The 14,599-nt window shown below is 59.3% G+C and overlaps 2 protein-coding genes across 5 annotated transcripts; both read right to left on the bottom strand.

Moving 5' to 3' along the window:
* Positions 1 to 4: 4 nt before the first annotated feature.
* ABCB6 (ATP binding cassette subfamily B member 6 (Langereis blood group)) lies at positions 5 to 5,509 on the bottom strand. 4 transcript variants are annotated; one of them, XM_042890598.1, is made up of 20 exons: positions 5,470 to 5,509; positions 4,282 to 4,813; positions 4,007 to 4,144; positions 3,720 to 3,909; positions 3,422 to 3,514; positions 3,130 to 3,322; positions 2,929 to 3,050; positions 2,755 to 2,864; positions 2,617 to 2,682; positions 2,394 to 2,519; positions 2,232 to 2,308; positions 2,084 to 2,147; positions 1,929 to 2,014; positions 1,744 to 1,801; positions 1,496 to 1,600; positions 1,240 to 1,414; positions 913 to 1,025; positions 746 to 840; positions 492 to 560; positions 5 to 417 (listed from the first exon to the last, which is right to left on the bottom strand). In XM_042890598.1, exons 2-20 carry the CDS (start codon positions 4,795 to 4,797, stop codon positions 291 to 293), a joined length of 2,523 nt encoding a protein of 840 aa, XP_042746532.1. In that variant the 5' UTR covers positions 4,798 to 4,813; positions 5,470 to 5,509; the 3' UTR covers positions 5 to 290. The 4 variants fall into 4 exon arrangements, with proteins under 4 accessions (XP_042746532.1, XP_042746529.1, XP_042746531.1 ...); XM_042890595.1 differs by having other exon boundaries at positions 746 to 1,025; XM_042890597.1 differs by having other exon boundaries at positions 746 to 1,025; positions 5,474 to 5,487.
* A 1,644-nt stretch (positions 5,510 to 7,153) lies between these two features.
* On the bottom strand, positions 7,154 to 14,464 carry ATG9A (autophagy related 9A). The gene is made up of 14 exons (XM_042890587.1): positions 14,327 to 14,464; positions 14,120 to 14,163; positions 13,899 to 13,963; positions 13,431 to 13,592; positions 13,192 to 13,333; positions 11,467 to 12,215; positions 10,923 to 11,076; positions 10,557 to 10,736; positions 9,694 to 9,939; positions 9,179 to 9,399; positions 8,970 to 9,087; positions 8,587 to 8,806; positions 8,304 to 8,446; positions 7,154 to 8,196 (listed from the first exon to the last, which is right to left on the bottom strand). Exons 1-14 carry the CDS (start codon positions 14,427 to 14,429, stop codon positions 8,191 to 8,193), a joined length of 2,553 nt encoding a protein of 850 aa, XP_042746521.1. The 5' UTR covers positions 14,430 to 14,464; the 3' UTR covers positions 7,154 to 8,190.
* Between the last annotated feature and the right edge of the window lie 135 nt (positions 14,465 to 14,599).

The following is a 14,599-nucleotide window of genomic DNA, read 5'->3' as shown; positions in this document are numbered from 1 at the left end:
TGGCGGCTTTGAGGAATGGTGTATTGGAGCTGTACCCTTCTGCTGGGGTCCCTGAGGCCCACAGCTCCCTCCCCAGGGCCATCCCACAGGCGCACCCCCTGTCCAGAGCACACAGCACAGAGCTGAGAAGGACCTGGTTTAAGAAGCTATTCCACAGCAGAACAAACAGGTACAAACGGAGTGTCCAGGCTGGGCCCTGCAGCTCCCAACACACACAGGTAGCCGCAGCCAGCAGTGGGGTCTCAGCACCAACCATGGGTGCCCCATCCCTTGGTCACACCCGGCTGCACTCATGGCTCCTTCTTGCTGCTGGGGGGCTTCTCAGTGTGCTGCTCCTTGCTCTCGCCCTCTTCCCCCACTTGCTGCTGCAGCCACATGCTGGCATAGATACCTCCCTTCTGCAGCAGCTCCTCATGCCTGTGGGGGCAGAGGGGGCTGTGGGCTGCCCTGGAAGACTCCATGGATGGGCGGCACCAAGCCCCTCTACTCACCTCCCGCGTTCAGCGATGCGCCCATCTTTGAGCACCAGAATCTGGTCTGCACCCACAATGGTAGAGAGTCTGCATGCAAAAAGGGGTTTGCACAGCATGAGGAGTGTGCTGGGTGCAAGGAGAGTCCCTGCAGATAGCAGCCAGCTCTTGACACTGCATCAGAGGATGCTGCAGCATGGCTGCAGGGCTTGCCCCTCTCTTGCCAACCCTTGCAGGAGGGTTGTGGGAGCTGGACCAGCCCCGTCCATCCCTACCTGTGTGCCACAACGATGCTGGTGCGCTGGGCGCAGACCTTGGCCAAAGAGGCCTGGATGTTCCTCTCAGTCTCCGTGTCCAGCGCAGAGGTGGCCTGCGAGAGAAGGACATGGGCAGCGAGCAGATGTGGGAGGGGGATGCTGCTAGGGGGGGTTAGTGCCATTACCTCGTCCAGAAGAATGATGCGGGGGCCCTTCAGGATGGTGCGGGCAATGGCCACACGCTGCTTCTCCCCCCCGCTCAGCTTCAGCCCCCGCTCCCCCACCTGGGTGCTGTACCCTGCAGGCACAAGGACAGGCACACGCTGTGCCGGTCCCATCCAGGACAGGGATGGGGGCCGGGGCTGCGCTGCGTGGGACTTCCCCTGCCCAGGGGCTCATTCTGCTCTGGAGATGGCAAGGGCATGGGGTTGCATGGGTGTCTCCAGGCAGGATGTCACCTCGTGGCTCCCAGTGGGCTGCCACGGAGCCAGGAAGGGGCTGCAGGGTCTCACCATCAGGGAAGGAGAGGATGCGGTCATGGATGTCGGCGGCCCGCGCCGCCTCCTGCACCTCCTCGTCAGTGGCCTGCACCCGCCCGTAGCGGATGTTGTTGGCGATGGTGTCATTGAAGAGCACAGTGTCCTGGGGCACCACCCCGATGTGGGCACGCAATGATGCCTGCTTCACCTGGTGGGTGGGGGTTCAGGGGGGTGAGGCTCAGCCATTCCCCACCCCCCCTGTGCCCTCCCAGTCCCGCAGTGCCCATACCTGGGAGATGTCCTGCCTGTCGATGCGGATGCAGCCACCCCGCACGTCGTAGAAGCGGAAGAGCAGACGGATAATGGTGCTCTTACCCGAGCCCGAAGGCCCAACCTGCACCAAAGGTAAAAGGATTTATTTGGAGATGCCAAAGTGCCCCTGGCTGCTGGGCAAGGACAAACTGCGCTGGACAAAGAAGATTGTCACAGCCCATCCTTGCCAGCCCCTCTGCCCCCATTCCATCCCACAGCTCTCACCAGGGCCAGGGTCTGCCCAGGCATCACAGAGAAGGAGATGTCCTGCAGGATTTCCTTCCTAGGGAGCGAGATGGAGGTGGAGATGGAGATGACAGAGATGGAGAAGGGTTTGGGGCCATTTCCCCTGCCCCACATCCTGGTACCAACCCCCATAGCCAGGCCCTTCCCCTTCTGCCATCCCATACCCATCAATATAACTGAAGTGCACATTCTCAAACTCGATGCGCCCAGCCTCCAAGTGCAGCTCCCCGGCATTCACTGCATCCTTCACCTGATGGATGGAGATGTGGCCTCAGTGGCAGGCCATGCCAGGCAGTGGGGTCAGGAGGAGAGCACCCACCTCTTGCTCCTCATGGAAGAGCTCAAACATGTTCTCCATGTCCACAAAGGAGTTCTGGATCATCCTGGAAGGGGAAAGAGACCAGAAGAAGGGTTTGGGGAGCACACCCTGCCCCACATACACAGGGCACCCCACAGCTGCATGTTACCTGTAGTAGGTGCCAAACCAGTTGAGCGGTGTGTAGAGCTGGATGATGTAGGTGCCAAAAAGGACAAAATCCCCCACCTAGAAGGGCCGGGGGACACTTGTCTGTCACATTCAGCACTGGGGCTGTCCCCAGGCAGGGGCTGCCCAGCTGGCACAGCCTTACCTGCAGCTTCCCCTCAGTGACAAAGAAGGCACAGAGCAGAGACCCCGCCAGAAGCCCCAGCCCGATGACCAGGTTCTGGGTCTGGTTGAGAAGACCCAGCGAGGCGCTGACCTTCCACTCGGAAAGCTGAGAGGGGAGAGGTCCTCCATGACACCTCCATCCCCATACACCCCACTGGTGCTTACCTGGCTCCTTCCCCCAGGAAGGCACTGAGCCCCCATACCTGGTACTTGACAATGGCATCGTTGAAGCGGTTCACCTCGTAGCTCTCTGCATTGTAGTACTTCACCTGTGGGACACGGAGCCAGGCTCAGCATCCACCTTGCTCCCACAGCACCCAGCCCTACCCCTCCATCATTACTGTCTCAAAGTTGAGCAGCGAATCCACAGCACGGGACTTGGCCTCGTTGTCTCGCGTGTTCATGTCCCGCCGGTACTTGGTCCTCCACTCAGTGATGAAGATGGTGAGCGCTGAGGAGGAGCAGTGTGTCATTGGATGCTGGCAGCCCTGCAGGACCCCAAGGACCTCACTCACTCAAGTAGAGGCTCATGCACACAAAGATGATGAGTCCAAACCACGCGCTGAACACGGAGGTGAAGTACACGATGCCGATGATGATGTCCGCGATGGTGGGGAAGATGCTGAAGACGATGTAACTGGAAGGAAGGATGGGGACGTGGCACTAGGTCAACCCACCGGGGTGAGCACAGTGACCCTCTGCAGACGTGCCCTGACCTGAGCAGGCTGTTGATGCTGCTGGTGCCCCGGTCCACGCTGCGCAGCACCTCACCGGTGCGGCGGCCCAGGTGCCAGCGCAGAGACAGGCTGTGCAGGTGGGCAAAGAGCTGCACCTGCACCTGCCGGTTGGTGAACTGTTGCACCCACACCCACAGGAAGGTGCGCAGGTTGCTGATGAAGCCCGTGGAGCCTGCGGAGTGCCACAGGATGGTCAGCAGGGACCGGGTCCTCCCTTAATATCCCAGCCGAGGGATGCTGCAGGAGGCTCTACATGCCCTGTGATCCTTACCAGCACCTCCGCCCTGCAGGAGCTTCAGCCCCACATAGATGCAAACGGTCCAGGCCAGGGTGTGCCAGGGAGCACCCTCAGTCAGCTCGTTCACTGAGAAGAGAATGGCATTGTTTGGGGCAGAGAGCACCGCTGGGTGCCCTCTAAGGACCAGCCTCTGTACCCGGCACTGCCCCAGCACCCTCTTGCCGCCAGGTTCCTGTGCTCTCCCACATCACTGGGGTCACTGGACACATGGTGAAGCAGTGGGCTGTGGTCCTTCAGCACAGCATCCCCTGACCAGCCCCAGGCCCCTCACCAATATTCTTGTAGTAGATGGGGACAAAGACGTTGATAGCTCGCTCCAGCCCCATGAGCGCCATGCAGAACAGCACCAGCCCCTGCAGCAGGCGGTTGCCCTTCGGCCACATGTACGGCACCAGCAGGCGCAACTTCCTCCGGAAATCCTTCCAGGTAGAGCTGGTCCTGCCTGCATCCTGCAGCAGTGGCTGGGGGAATGCAGGGCAAGCAGTCACCCCCGGGAACCCACCTCCTGGAGAAACTCATCCCCAGGTACACCCCTCCCCAGACAGCCCCGGGACTCACCTGGCTGTTCTCCACATCCCGCTCCTCCTCGTTGACCAGCAGCATGTAGGGTTTGTGGGGCAGCCCAGGCGCCTTCATGCCCAGGATGAAGAGTGTGAAGGTGCAGACATAGCGCAGCAGCCAGAGGCTGAACTGCACCTGGACAGGGAGAGGGGGTCAGCACCACCAGTTATCCTAGCACAGCTCAGCTGTGATGGGCACGCAGTGCAACCTGCACATGCTGGGTGCCAGGAGGAGGTCAGCACCAAAATTCACCACCCCCACAGCCCACTAACCTTCTGGTCGGTGTCCTGCAGCGCCCACCACCACAATGGGCTCCTCCAGCACACCAGCGTCAGGTTCTCAGCAGCAAAGGCCAGCGCCCAGAAGAGGAGGAGGACAGTGCCATGGCCCCGTGTGCGGTCATGTGCCAGCACCCGTGTGTGCTCCAGCTGCAGGAGGGCAATGGCGCAGCCCCAGGCAGCAGCCCAGAGGCAGGTATACAGCACCATGTACCCATAGAGCCTCCCTGGGCCGGCCAGCTGCCAGAGAAGCCCACCGAGGGGCAGCAGGGCCAGCAGCAGTGACAGCAGGACCTGGGTGTGGTAAAGATGCGAGCGAGGGATGTATTTGGGCTCCATGGCACGGCCAAAACGGACGTAGCAGGCATACTGCAGGGCACCCAGCAGCAGGCAGACACTCAGCAGCACGGCTGGCACCAGCGTGAAGAAGAAACAGGGCTGGAAGCCCTGCTGCACCCAGGCCTGTGCCATGGAGCTGTTGGCCTCGCAGTATCCCCTCAGCAATGCCATCCTGGCTGGTCTGCAGCTGCAGAGAGAAGAGGATGGGGTCTCAGAGGGCTGCTAGGGGGGATGCGGGGCTGGACAGCATGGCCAGGCAGAGGGCAGTGGTGGGGGTGAACACCGCAGGACATGGCCGTGTGGGGCACACTCAGACCCCTGTGTGCAGTAGGGCATGAGCAGCAGCTGGGGTCAGCTCTGCGGTCTGGTATCGCTTTAGGGGGCGTGGGGAGTGCGGAGGCTGCAGCGGGCCAGCCCGTGCACTTGGACGTGGGGTCAGCGAGTGCTCAACGCTGCCACCGCTGCAGGGATACAGAGGCACTGTTCTGGGAAGGGGATGCTCCCGGGGAGTGTGAGGGAGGGCGACGGGGAACGTAGGGGTGACACGTGGGGAATGGCAGAACACTGCGTGGGGAAAAACAAGGGGCAATACAGGGCAACGCGTGGGGAAAACGCAGAATAAAGCATGGAGCAACGCACGAGGAAACACACCGGGTAGCGCCGGCAATACACGGGGAAACGCAAGGCTCAGGGCAGGGCAGGGCAGCGCAGAGACACGCCGGGCCGGCACTGGCGGAGCGACGTGCGGGGGCCTCTTCCTGAACACATCGCGGTCCCGACCGCGCCGGCGTTCCCGTTCCCGTGACCGCCGCCCGCCGCTCCCCGAGCCCCTCGCCCGCTCACCTGCCCCGCGCCGCTCCGCGCACCGCTCCCCGGGCCGCCCGCAGGCCGTGGCACCGCCCCGCGCCGCTCCCCGCCCCGCTCCCCGCCCCGCGGCCCGGCCCTCCCTCCGTCCTCCGGCGGCGCAGCTCCCCCCGGCCGCGCAGCTCCCGGCCCCGCGGCTGCCGGCCCGGAGGTGCCCCCAGGTGGGGCGATGCCGAAGGGGAGCGGACCCAGCGCAGCTTATCTCGGCGAGCAGCCGGGCGACTGCAGCACGGCGATAACCCGGCCGCCCTGTAGAGGTCAGGCAGGACGGAGCGCCGCCGGTATTTATAGCTCCCTTTGGCCCCCGGCCCGACGGGCGCTCATCTGCTCCTGCTTCAGCCGCACGGATCCGAGGAACTTCGAGGCGGCCTCGCTGCTGCGGCACAGTGGCTCTGCCCCACCCCGCGTGGCACCAGGAGCACCCGGCGACGGAATGGAGCCATAAACGCGGCCGGCTCGGCGCCTCGCCGCCTCCCACTCTCATGTCGGAGGCACCGGTGCTCCCCGCACCCTCGCTGCCCCGCTGCTGCCCCCCGCGCTGCAGTGACATTCGGACGGGAGGCGGGTAACACATCCCATCTTTATTGGATGGCAAGACAGCTGTACAGTGAGGGCACAGGGCTGCAGCACGACCCTCCCTGGGCGCCCCATGCCCACACACCCAGGAAGGAGATGAAGAATTGCGGCTCATCATGCACAGGGGACACCGACGACACAAGTACAACATGCGGCGAGGACTCCTGCCCAGCCTCTCTTTCTCACTAGCCCAGGGAAAGGGCTCTCCTTTCCTCCAGAGTGCAGCCTCCGAAATCCCCTCACCGCGTGCTGCAGGCTCCAAGCACTGCCCGTGGACAGGGAACTTGCACTCTGTGCCTGGAGGGAGCCCAGGTGGCACAAGGTTGGGCCTATGGGTCTGCCCCTATTTGCTCCCCAGCTTGGGGAAGGACATCAACGTTGCTCGGAGTTCCCATGGAGGCACGGAAACAAAGGCTGCTAGAAGGGCTGCAGTTATGCCCAGCTGGGCAGCCCACAGGTGTGAGGTGCAGAGCCAGTCCTGCTTGCCACCTCCTCACTCCTATCCCTGCTGCTGCAGTGCAGTGTAGCAGCAGCTGGCTCAGTGAGCCTGGCCCAGGCTCAAAGGGCATGGGGCAATAGCCTGGCAGGGAGAGAAAGGTCACCTGTGTTCCAGGAAGGGGAGGACAGGTCAGGGCATAGAAAAAGCAAGGAGTCCCTCTTCCAGGCAACAGGATCAAGGGGGGTGGAACAAAGCTGGGCAAGGGTAGCTGAGATGCAGGTCCTCACAAGCTGCCACTGGAAGAGAGGTGAGGGAAAACAGAACAATCCTAGGAAGGGCTGGCCAAGACCATGCTGCAAAGCCAGGATCCTGATTCCCTCTTCCATCATGCTAGGGTTGGGCTGGGGCTTGCCTCTCACTTCTGGGTTCAAGATACCCCTTCTTTCCCTCCTGGCTCCCTCCCCCTCCCCCCCCATGACATGGGGCAGCTGCTCAGCTTATGGTCTCCACAGCAATCCTTGCAAAAAGATTGCTTCAGGAAGGAAGGAAAGGAGCCAGGAGCCCCTGGGTGAGATGCAGGACACACTGAAGCCATTGTTAAGGCAGGAGTAAAGGGCTGATATGAAAGAACAGGCCTGATGCATCGCGGACTGGGCATAGGAAAAAGGCCTTTATGATGCCTGGGGGAAGGGAATCAGCACACAGAGCACAAGACCTTCACTGTGGGCTCCAAGCAGGCTGTGTGCACTCCCAGGGGACATCAGGCTGCACCAGCTCTTTGGCACTGCAAGAGGGCCTGGGAGCAGCTCATAACCCCTGAGCACCGTGCAGGGCAGGAAGTGCTGCTCTAGTCCAAGCCAGAGGGCGAGCATGGAGGCTGCCAGCGGGGAGGGACAGAGACCCAGGTGTGCCACTCCATGGACCACTTCCCGCATGCCTGGGACAGGGCAGATGTCACAGGAGCTGGGGAGGAGCTGCAGCAGAGCTGTTCCCAACTCAAAGCACACAGTAGCGGCTGAGGACCATCCTGCTGCAGGATGCCGGGGCAGTAAATGCATATGCACAGAGAGGGGTGGCTGACTGCCCCACTGCTGTTCCGTTCCAGACTGAGGTGTGCAACATTGGTCCTGTGAGGTGGAATGCGGCGCACGGCACTTCCCCAGGGCTGCAGGTATGGTTCCAGCACTGCTACAGGCTGAGCAAGGCAGCTCCGACAGCTCCCGCTGCTGTCAGCCATCCCCGGAGGACACCAGCTCCCTTCTTTCATTTTGGAGGCAGGTCCCAGCTCTTGGGCGGACATCTGGAGCTCATGCCTTGTCACATCCCTTCAAACAGCAGCTGCCACTGCAGCCTCCGAGCCCATCCACAGCTCCCCGCTGCCAGTCCCGTCAGCTGTCACCGGCTCTGCAGCGATCCTCCGACACGGACGACACAGATGTGAACACAGACACATGTATGTACTCACACACGCATTCACCCCACAACAGTCAGAGTGGCGTTGACTTGACACACGGCTGGACAGCTGCTGGCCCGGCAGTTTTGTCTCATCAGCAATTGATGGCAACAAAATGGAGCCCATGGCCACCCTATCCCCTTGGGATAGGAGAGGAATCGGGCTGACACTGCATCCTGCTGCCCAGGCGGCTCCCAGTCTGCAACCCCCACGAGATCCCCAGTATGCAAGGCTATACCTGCAAGACAGAGAGGGAATGTGACACCTAAGGGGTGCTGGCAGCTGGCCCGCAGCCTGGCATCCAGAGCACGCGTTGCCCCTGTCGGCCACAGCCTCCTCCCCTACCTTGTGGATCTGTGGTGGAAGCTCATCCTCTGAGCTCTCCTCTGGCACAGGCTCTGGGTGTCTTGCTGACTGCCCGTCCTCAGCCCAGCCTCCCAGTGGGAGGCGGGAGAAGTGTGATGGGGCTCTGTGCACTGTGCCTGGGTCTGCAGGAGAGGCGAGGAGGATTAGCTACCTGGGGGGCTGTCAGTCTTCAGAGATAAGCACGTTGTTTGTGCCGTTATTATGGGACATGGGTTACAGCACTGTGACCAGAAGGCTCCGACCTCTGCCCTGGCTCCCATACCTGTGATGCCACCATACCGTCGCTGGAAGCCCGTCTGCAGCGTGGCAGTCTCCTCAGCAGGCTGCCGTGACGAGAAGGGGTAGCTGGCAGAGCGAGGCAGGGGGACAGGGGCACCTCGCTGACCATCCAGCTCCTCATGGGTGCTCTCGCCACTCTCATCACTCTCTCGCCGGTGCCAGGTGTGCCTCTCAGGCTCCAGCTGGGCATGCTGCTTGTGCAACTGCAGAGCCAAGACACAGGTGGGTCAGCTACAGATGCCCCACTGCACCCCCAGTGCATCCTCTCCCCAGCAAGGCACTTCCAGTCAATCCAAGCTAACAAAAGCAGGGCACCGCAGTCCTGTCTGCGCTGGGCCCATATCCCCTCTGGTTAGTTCAACTCACCTCATGCATGTAGAGTGCGTGAAGACTCATCTCAGTGGAGGCATACTCTGACAGGATCATGCTCTGCAGCTGACCCTCCCAGGCGCTGCTCCCTGAGCTCACAGTCCTCGCATCAGCACTGCCATGGGAAACAAGAGTGATGTTTATGTGGCCACAAATACCACCAAGCCTCTTTCTGCTCTAGGGTCAGGCAGTGAAGGCTGCCTTACCCAGAGGCTGTCATGGCACTGGAACCACGAGGCTGGGTTCCCTCTCCATCTCTTCCTGCTGTCTGAAAGCCACCAGAGGTCTGCTGGGCAGACTGGAGTGGGGAGAAGGAACGCAGGGCTGAAGCCACTTCAGACAGATGACGAGAGGCCTGTCCATCACGACCCATGTGGAATCCCAGCACTGAGGAGCCCGCTATCACATTGGCAATCAGGCTGTGAGGCTGCAGAGACAAAAGGGAGAGAGAATCACTGTCCTGCGCAGACTTGGAGGCCTGATCCCCACCGAGACCCCAGCTCTCTTTAGTCCCATTCCCACTTCAGAGGAGGCAAGAAACCCTTGCTGCCCTTCTCTAAAAAAACAGAATTAGTCCCAGTGAGTGCTGATTCATCATATTTGCACCCCTGGACACAGCCCAGGTAAGGGCAAAGTCTGTCCTGAAGGCCGGATTATCACACTTTGCCAGCACCCAGCAAACACTCCGGAACCACAGCACATTCTTCCCCATCCTGCGCACCTCTGACTCTGACTGCAGGGACTGGATGGAACTGAAGAGGGCATTTTCAGGGAGCACAGCCTGCTGGGCCAGTGCCATGCTGCTGTCCCGCTGCACCCGTTCCTTCAGGAAGCCGATGAAGGCCGTGCTCTCACGGGGTGGCTGCCACTTGGGGTTGGTGATGGCAAAGTGCATGAGGGACAACTCCGTCTTGCCGTCCTCAGCCTGCTGGTAAATGGAGGCCTCCGTCTTCCCTGCTGACATCCACTGTAAAGCACAGAGAAGACCAGGATCTGCTTTACACCCGTGCCAAGCCTAGGAATCCTGCACACCAGCTAGACTGGACATAGTACACAACAACCTGCACGATGGACCATACCCCCAGGCAGTTGGCACGCACTGTACCAAAAGCTCCATAACTAGTTCAGCCTTTGCAGCCTACCTTCCTTCTCCGTCCCTAAATATGCATTGCTGGAAGGGAACTAGAGAGGTGAAGGCCAGTCACAGAGCTGAAAGGTTTGTTTTGTATTGTCCAACCCACAATGGGAGCAACTATAGCCAACAAATGGCTGTTTTTGTAAGTTGCCTGCCATAGTGAGTCCATCCCCTACTAGTTCATGGTCCTGTCACTAAAAATTCTTTCCTGGCGAGTAACATAAATTTCAGGAAAGGCCCAGGAAACAGGCTAATTTTCTTTCTCTCCAGAGTAGACTTTGCAAAAGGGAATATACATACCCCATCCCCAGTAGGCTGCCTCCCTCCTGGGCTAAAGTAGCCCAGCTTTTAAATCAGTTATCATCAGTCAGACTTTCTAGATTTCCAAATATCCCAATTCTTCTCTCCTGAGAGAGTCCTGGTATGAAAACAGGCCCCACGGGACGTACCGCTGGGTGGCCATGCTGGCGCACGTCCATCTGGGCAAAGGAGCAGGTGTCACCCACCCCTACCACCTCCACGGTGAAGTTGCGGAAAAAATCAACGATGTCCAAGGATTTGGGACGCAGGCAGATGATGAGGATCAGGGGGGTAATGATGGGACTCAGAAGCTCCTCCAGGATGAAAACCTGAGGACAAAGACGATGAGCTCAGCACAAAGGTGAGGATGTCAAGAAACTTGCCAGCCCCAAAGCCAACCCATAGCTTTAGGCCACCTTCTATGGCAGGGTGCTTCTGAGAAAACCACCTTGTTCCTGTGCCAGTCCAGGGATGGGAGAGGATTTCCATCCCAGCCCCTTGCAAGCCAGGCTCACCGCTTTGTACTGGAAGAGCTGGGCAAACTCATCCCTCGTCTCATAGCGGTGGGCATTGCCCTGCCAGTGGTCAGGCATGTAGTGGATGTGTGCCAGGATGACTCGCAGCAGCTGCTCAGGGCAAAACACCAGGTGCTGGTCGGGGATGAAAGACCTGCAGGGCAAGACAGGGAAACGTCATAGTATTCCTGGAAGATTTCATGCAGGGATGATGGAAGACTGACACATATTACAGCTTCACCTGTGGCCTTCACTCCAACCCAAACCCTCCTGCCAGCCCAGCCCAGGGATGTTATTGTATGGCTCCAGCAACTTCCCTTATATCAACACTGAAGCCATCACCATAGCCACTGTGTCCAAGTTCACCACTGGCCCCCTCTCCTGCCTGCCCTGCCCTGACTCGCCCCAGCCGTGCCCTTCACTCACACAGATTCATGTCCACTTGTAACACTAAAAATGCACTCAAATGAAGGCTATCAACCTCACTGCTCCTCCACCATACTGCCAGCAGCATCCAGCCCTGTTCAGCATCGACCTCCCTCACCTGCACACTGTGATGCCCACCCCGAGAAGGGTGACTGTGGTCAGGACATGTTCGACCGCCAGCACGTCTTCATCATAGATGGTGAGAGCAATGAGCACTGCCAGGATGGAGCCAGCAAAGAAGGCCACGTTTTTGGCCACAATAGTGAGGAGAGGGGAGATGAAACAGTTCATATATTTGGAAGCTGGCTTGTAACCTTTGCTGAGACGTGACTGCAGTTCATGGTCTAGCTCGTTGAAGTGACGGAGGTAACAGCGGCCATACAGAGACCAGCAGCGGGCACCCAGGCTGCCTGGTTCCCGCTTCAGGATCTCCGTGTAGCTGAAGAAGGCGTAGAGGATCTGCCAGATGAGGATGAGGGGGCAGAGGAGGAAGTTGGCGATGCCAATCCAAAGGATGCGAGTGCTGAGCTTCTCAGCCAGCTCCAGGCGATTCCCAGCCCGCTTATATTCAGCCTTCAGGCTCCACTCGTTCTCAAAGAGTGAGCCAGGCCCCCAGAAGAAGATGAGCTCAAAGTTATACTTAAGCCCACGCGTGTAGAAAACGGTGTCTCCCAGCAGGGGCAGGCGGAAGCGGATGGGCAGCAGTGACTTGTTCACCATGGCCACCATGTAGTTCTTGAAGCGGAGGATGCGGTGATAGATGTCCAGCTCCGTCAGTTCCTTCTTGTGGATACAGATCTGGTGCTCTTTCTGGATCTGCACGATGCGGGCCTGTACCTCCTGCCAGGTGTAGTAGGGCAGGTTGGACTGGAAGGGAAAGCAGTGAGGTTGGGGCAGGTTCCAAGGATGGAGGCTGGGCTGAGTTTGTTCCAACAGCAGAACCCAGCACACACCTTGGGGTGTGTACGAGCCACGAGCAACCACGGCACCAGGCACCTCTTCCTGCACTGCTTCAGCCTGAGTCATCCCAGCAAGCCCCAAACCATGCCCCAGTGCCCTTTGCCACTCGAATAGCATAGGTGGCTGTTTCCCACCCACTCACATGCCAGTTGTATTAGAGGCACAAATACAGGTGCTGTCTCGCATGGGTCCTCCCTCCCAGAGCTCACAGTCCTGCTGTTTGGAGGCAGGAGTAGGGGATGGGAACATAACCAAAGTCCCAGAGGCAGCCTACAGAAAAGCAGGGGATAAACCAAACCTTTTGGCTCATCCCATCTTTCTCAAGATACAGTCTCTACTCAAAATACACACAAACACCCTTTGGTGCTGTCCATCAGAGCAAGGACTCTGGACTAGGATGCATGCACAAGCCTCAGAGCCCAGCTTCGTCACACTCATCACCAACGTGATCTTCAACAACTAAGTAGCTCTACTCCTCATTTTTCCAATCAAAGAAGTAAACAAAGAAGTTGATACTGTCTGCTTCCCAGGGGTCCAAGAATACCTTCACTTATGCCTTCTCTGTTGAAAAGCGTCACAGAAAAGGCCACCACAGAAGACTAAACATATGGAGCAGCAGATGGCAGATGCATGTGCCAGCACAGAGAGAGACAGGCTGGGCAAAGTGGGTAACAAGCAGCAAGCTGGCTGCTGGAGAAGAAGCTGGAAAGAAAACCATGCAGTCACATAGCCTGGGAAAAGCTGAAGCAGAGGACTGAGCAATCAGTGCAAGTCTCTCAGAGAAGCTGGCTCCAGAGAGGAGTGAAGATGAGCTGCTTCTCACTGCACAACAAAACACCTCCCACTTCGTGTACCACGTGTAGCCTTTGTCCCACCTACTTACCATGGGGATTCGGAGGGCATTGATGTAGAAAGAGTGAATCTCCCAATAGCAACAAATGTTGTAGATAAATTTGACAAGTCTGTGAATCCAGAAAACCCCAGCTATCACCAGGATGCAGATGAGGAAGCTGTTTGCCTGGATTCTGAAAAAAAGAAGATGGCAGTAGCAGTGGGAGATGAGCCCTGGGCAAGAGCTACCAGCACCTGAGAAAGCGCGATAAGTGCCTTGGCTGCCCCTACCTTGCACTGCAGACATTAGGAGGCAGGAAAGCATCTGGTAGAGTCACTTTTATGGGCTCACTGGGATGCTGGCTGTGATTTACCGCTTTGTTGGCAAAAAGGATATCATAATCAACGCAGCTAATAAGAAAGGTGGTAAACGCCACCACGAAGATGAACTGCCTGTTAAGAAAGAGAGAAATAATGAGGGAAGCCTTCTGCCTCCTCCAAATGTGAAGCAGGCGGGAGCACAGGGTCACACATCTTGAAGATGCAGGGTCACACATTCCACAGGCAGCGGGAAAGCTCGAGGGCACCAGTTCCACAGAATGAACCAAAGGACTGGGGCACAGAAAACTCTAATGAAGGGTTGACAGGAGGACTGTAACAGGAACCCTCCTGCCCACTCAACTGCAGAAGCTCGGCAGCCTCTCATAGATGTTCCCCATGGGCTTTTGCAGCCCCAACACAGGGGCACTCCGCACTTACATGAGCTCAAAGATCTCTCCGATGAGCATGCAGGTGAAGCCATTCTTCTGATGCAAATTATAGACGTGAAAGCTACAGTTAAGGAGAACAGCTGGGACACTCCTTCCCTCTGACACAGGACAGCGAGGCTGCTGTTCCACTGACACCCTCAGCCCTCAGCCAAACCTCTCCACCACCTACACAGCTCCCCCCCGACCCCCACACAGGCTGTGAAAGGATATCCGAGAGAAGAAGAGGTCTAGGTTCTCTATGTGGTGCCAGGGAGCTGCAGGGAGGAGAGGCAGCGTGAGAACCAGGCATAACCCGAGCCCGGGGCCCTCCCGGCTCTACACTGCCCGCAGCCCCCAGCCCGCTCCGCCGCTGCCTGCGGGCCTCACCCCGGCCTGCCGCCCCCTCCCGGCCCGCCGCTGCCCAGGCCCCGGGCTCACACTTAGCGCCCTCCGGGACGTGCACAAGGAGATCGCCGCCGCCGGGCGGGGACTCGGTAGAGGAGCTCTCCAGCCGTTGGTACTGCGTCTCCAGGTGGGCCATGGCCGGGCCCCGCCGCCGCCGGCCCCAGCCCCGGGCCCGGCCCCGCCCCCCGCGCGACCGGCGGCCGCATCGCCCAATGGCGATCGCGGGGCGGGTCCGTGCTGGGCCGATCGGAGGGCGGGAGGGCGGGATGAGCCTCGCGGCGACCCGTAGGGGGAAGCCGGAAGCGG

The sequence above is a fragment of the Lagopus leucura genome, unplaced genomic scaffold, assembly GCF_019238085.1.
Source record: "Lagopus leucura isolate 7727_CA_CO unplaced genomic scaffold, USGS_WTPT01 Super-Scaffold_100266, whole genome shotgun sequence".
Classification (NCBI taxonomy): domain Eukaryota; kingdom Metazoa; phylum Chordata; class Aves; order Galliformes; family Phasianidae; genus Lagopus; species Lagopus leucura.
The sequence above is the reverse complement of the archived record's forward strand: the minus strand, read 5'-3'. Positions and strand labels throughout refer to the sequence as shown.

Excerpts from the sequence above, each read along its gene's own strand:
- ABCB6 (XM_042890595.1), bottom strand. The coding sequence starts at position 4,797 with ATGGCATTGCTGAGGGGATACTGCGAGGCCAACAGCTCCATGGCACAG. Across the intron at positions 2,683-2,754 it reads CGCTGCTCAACTTTGAGACA|GTGAAGTACTACAATGCAGA; the intron begins GTAATGATGGAG and ends CGTGTCCCACAG. Across the intron at positions 1,026-1,239 it reads CATCCTCTCCTTCCCTGATG|GGTACAGCACCCAGGTGGGG; the intron begins GTGAGACCCTGC and ends TTGTGCCTGCAG.
- ATG9A (XM_042890587.1), bottom strand. The coding sequence starts at position 14,429 with ATGGCCCACCTGGAGACGCAGTACCAACGGCTGGAGAGCTCCTCTACC. Across the intron at positions 14,164-14,326 it reads CGTCCCGGAGGGCGCTAAGT|CTCCCTGGCACCACATAGAG; the intron begins GTGAGCCCGGGG and ends TCCTCCCTGCAG. Across the intron at positions 9,400-9,693 it reads CCCTGCAGTCAGAGTCAGAG|CCTCACAGCCTGATTGCCAA; the intron begins GTGCGCAGGATG and ends TTGTCTCTGCAG.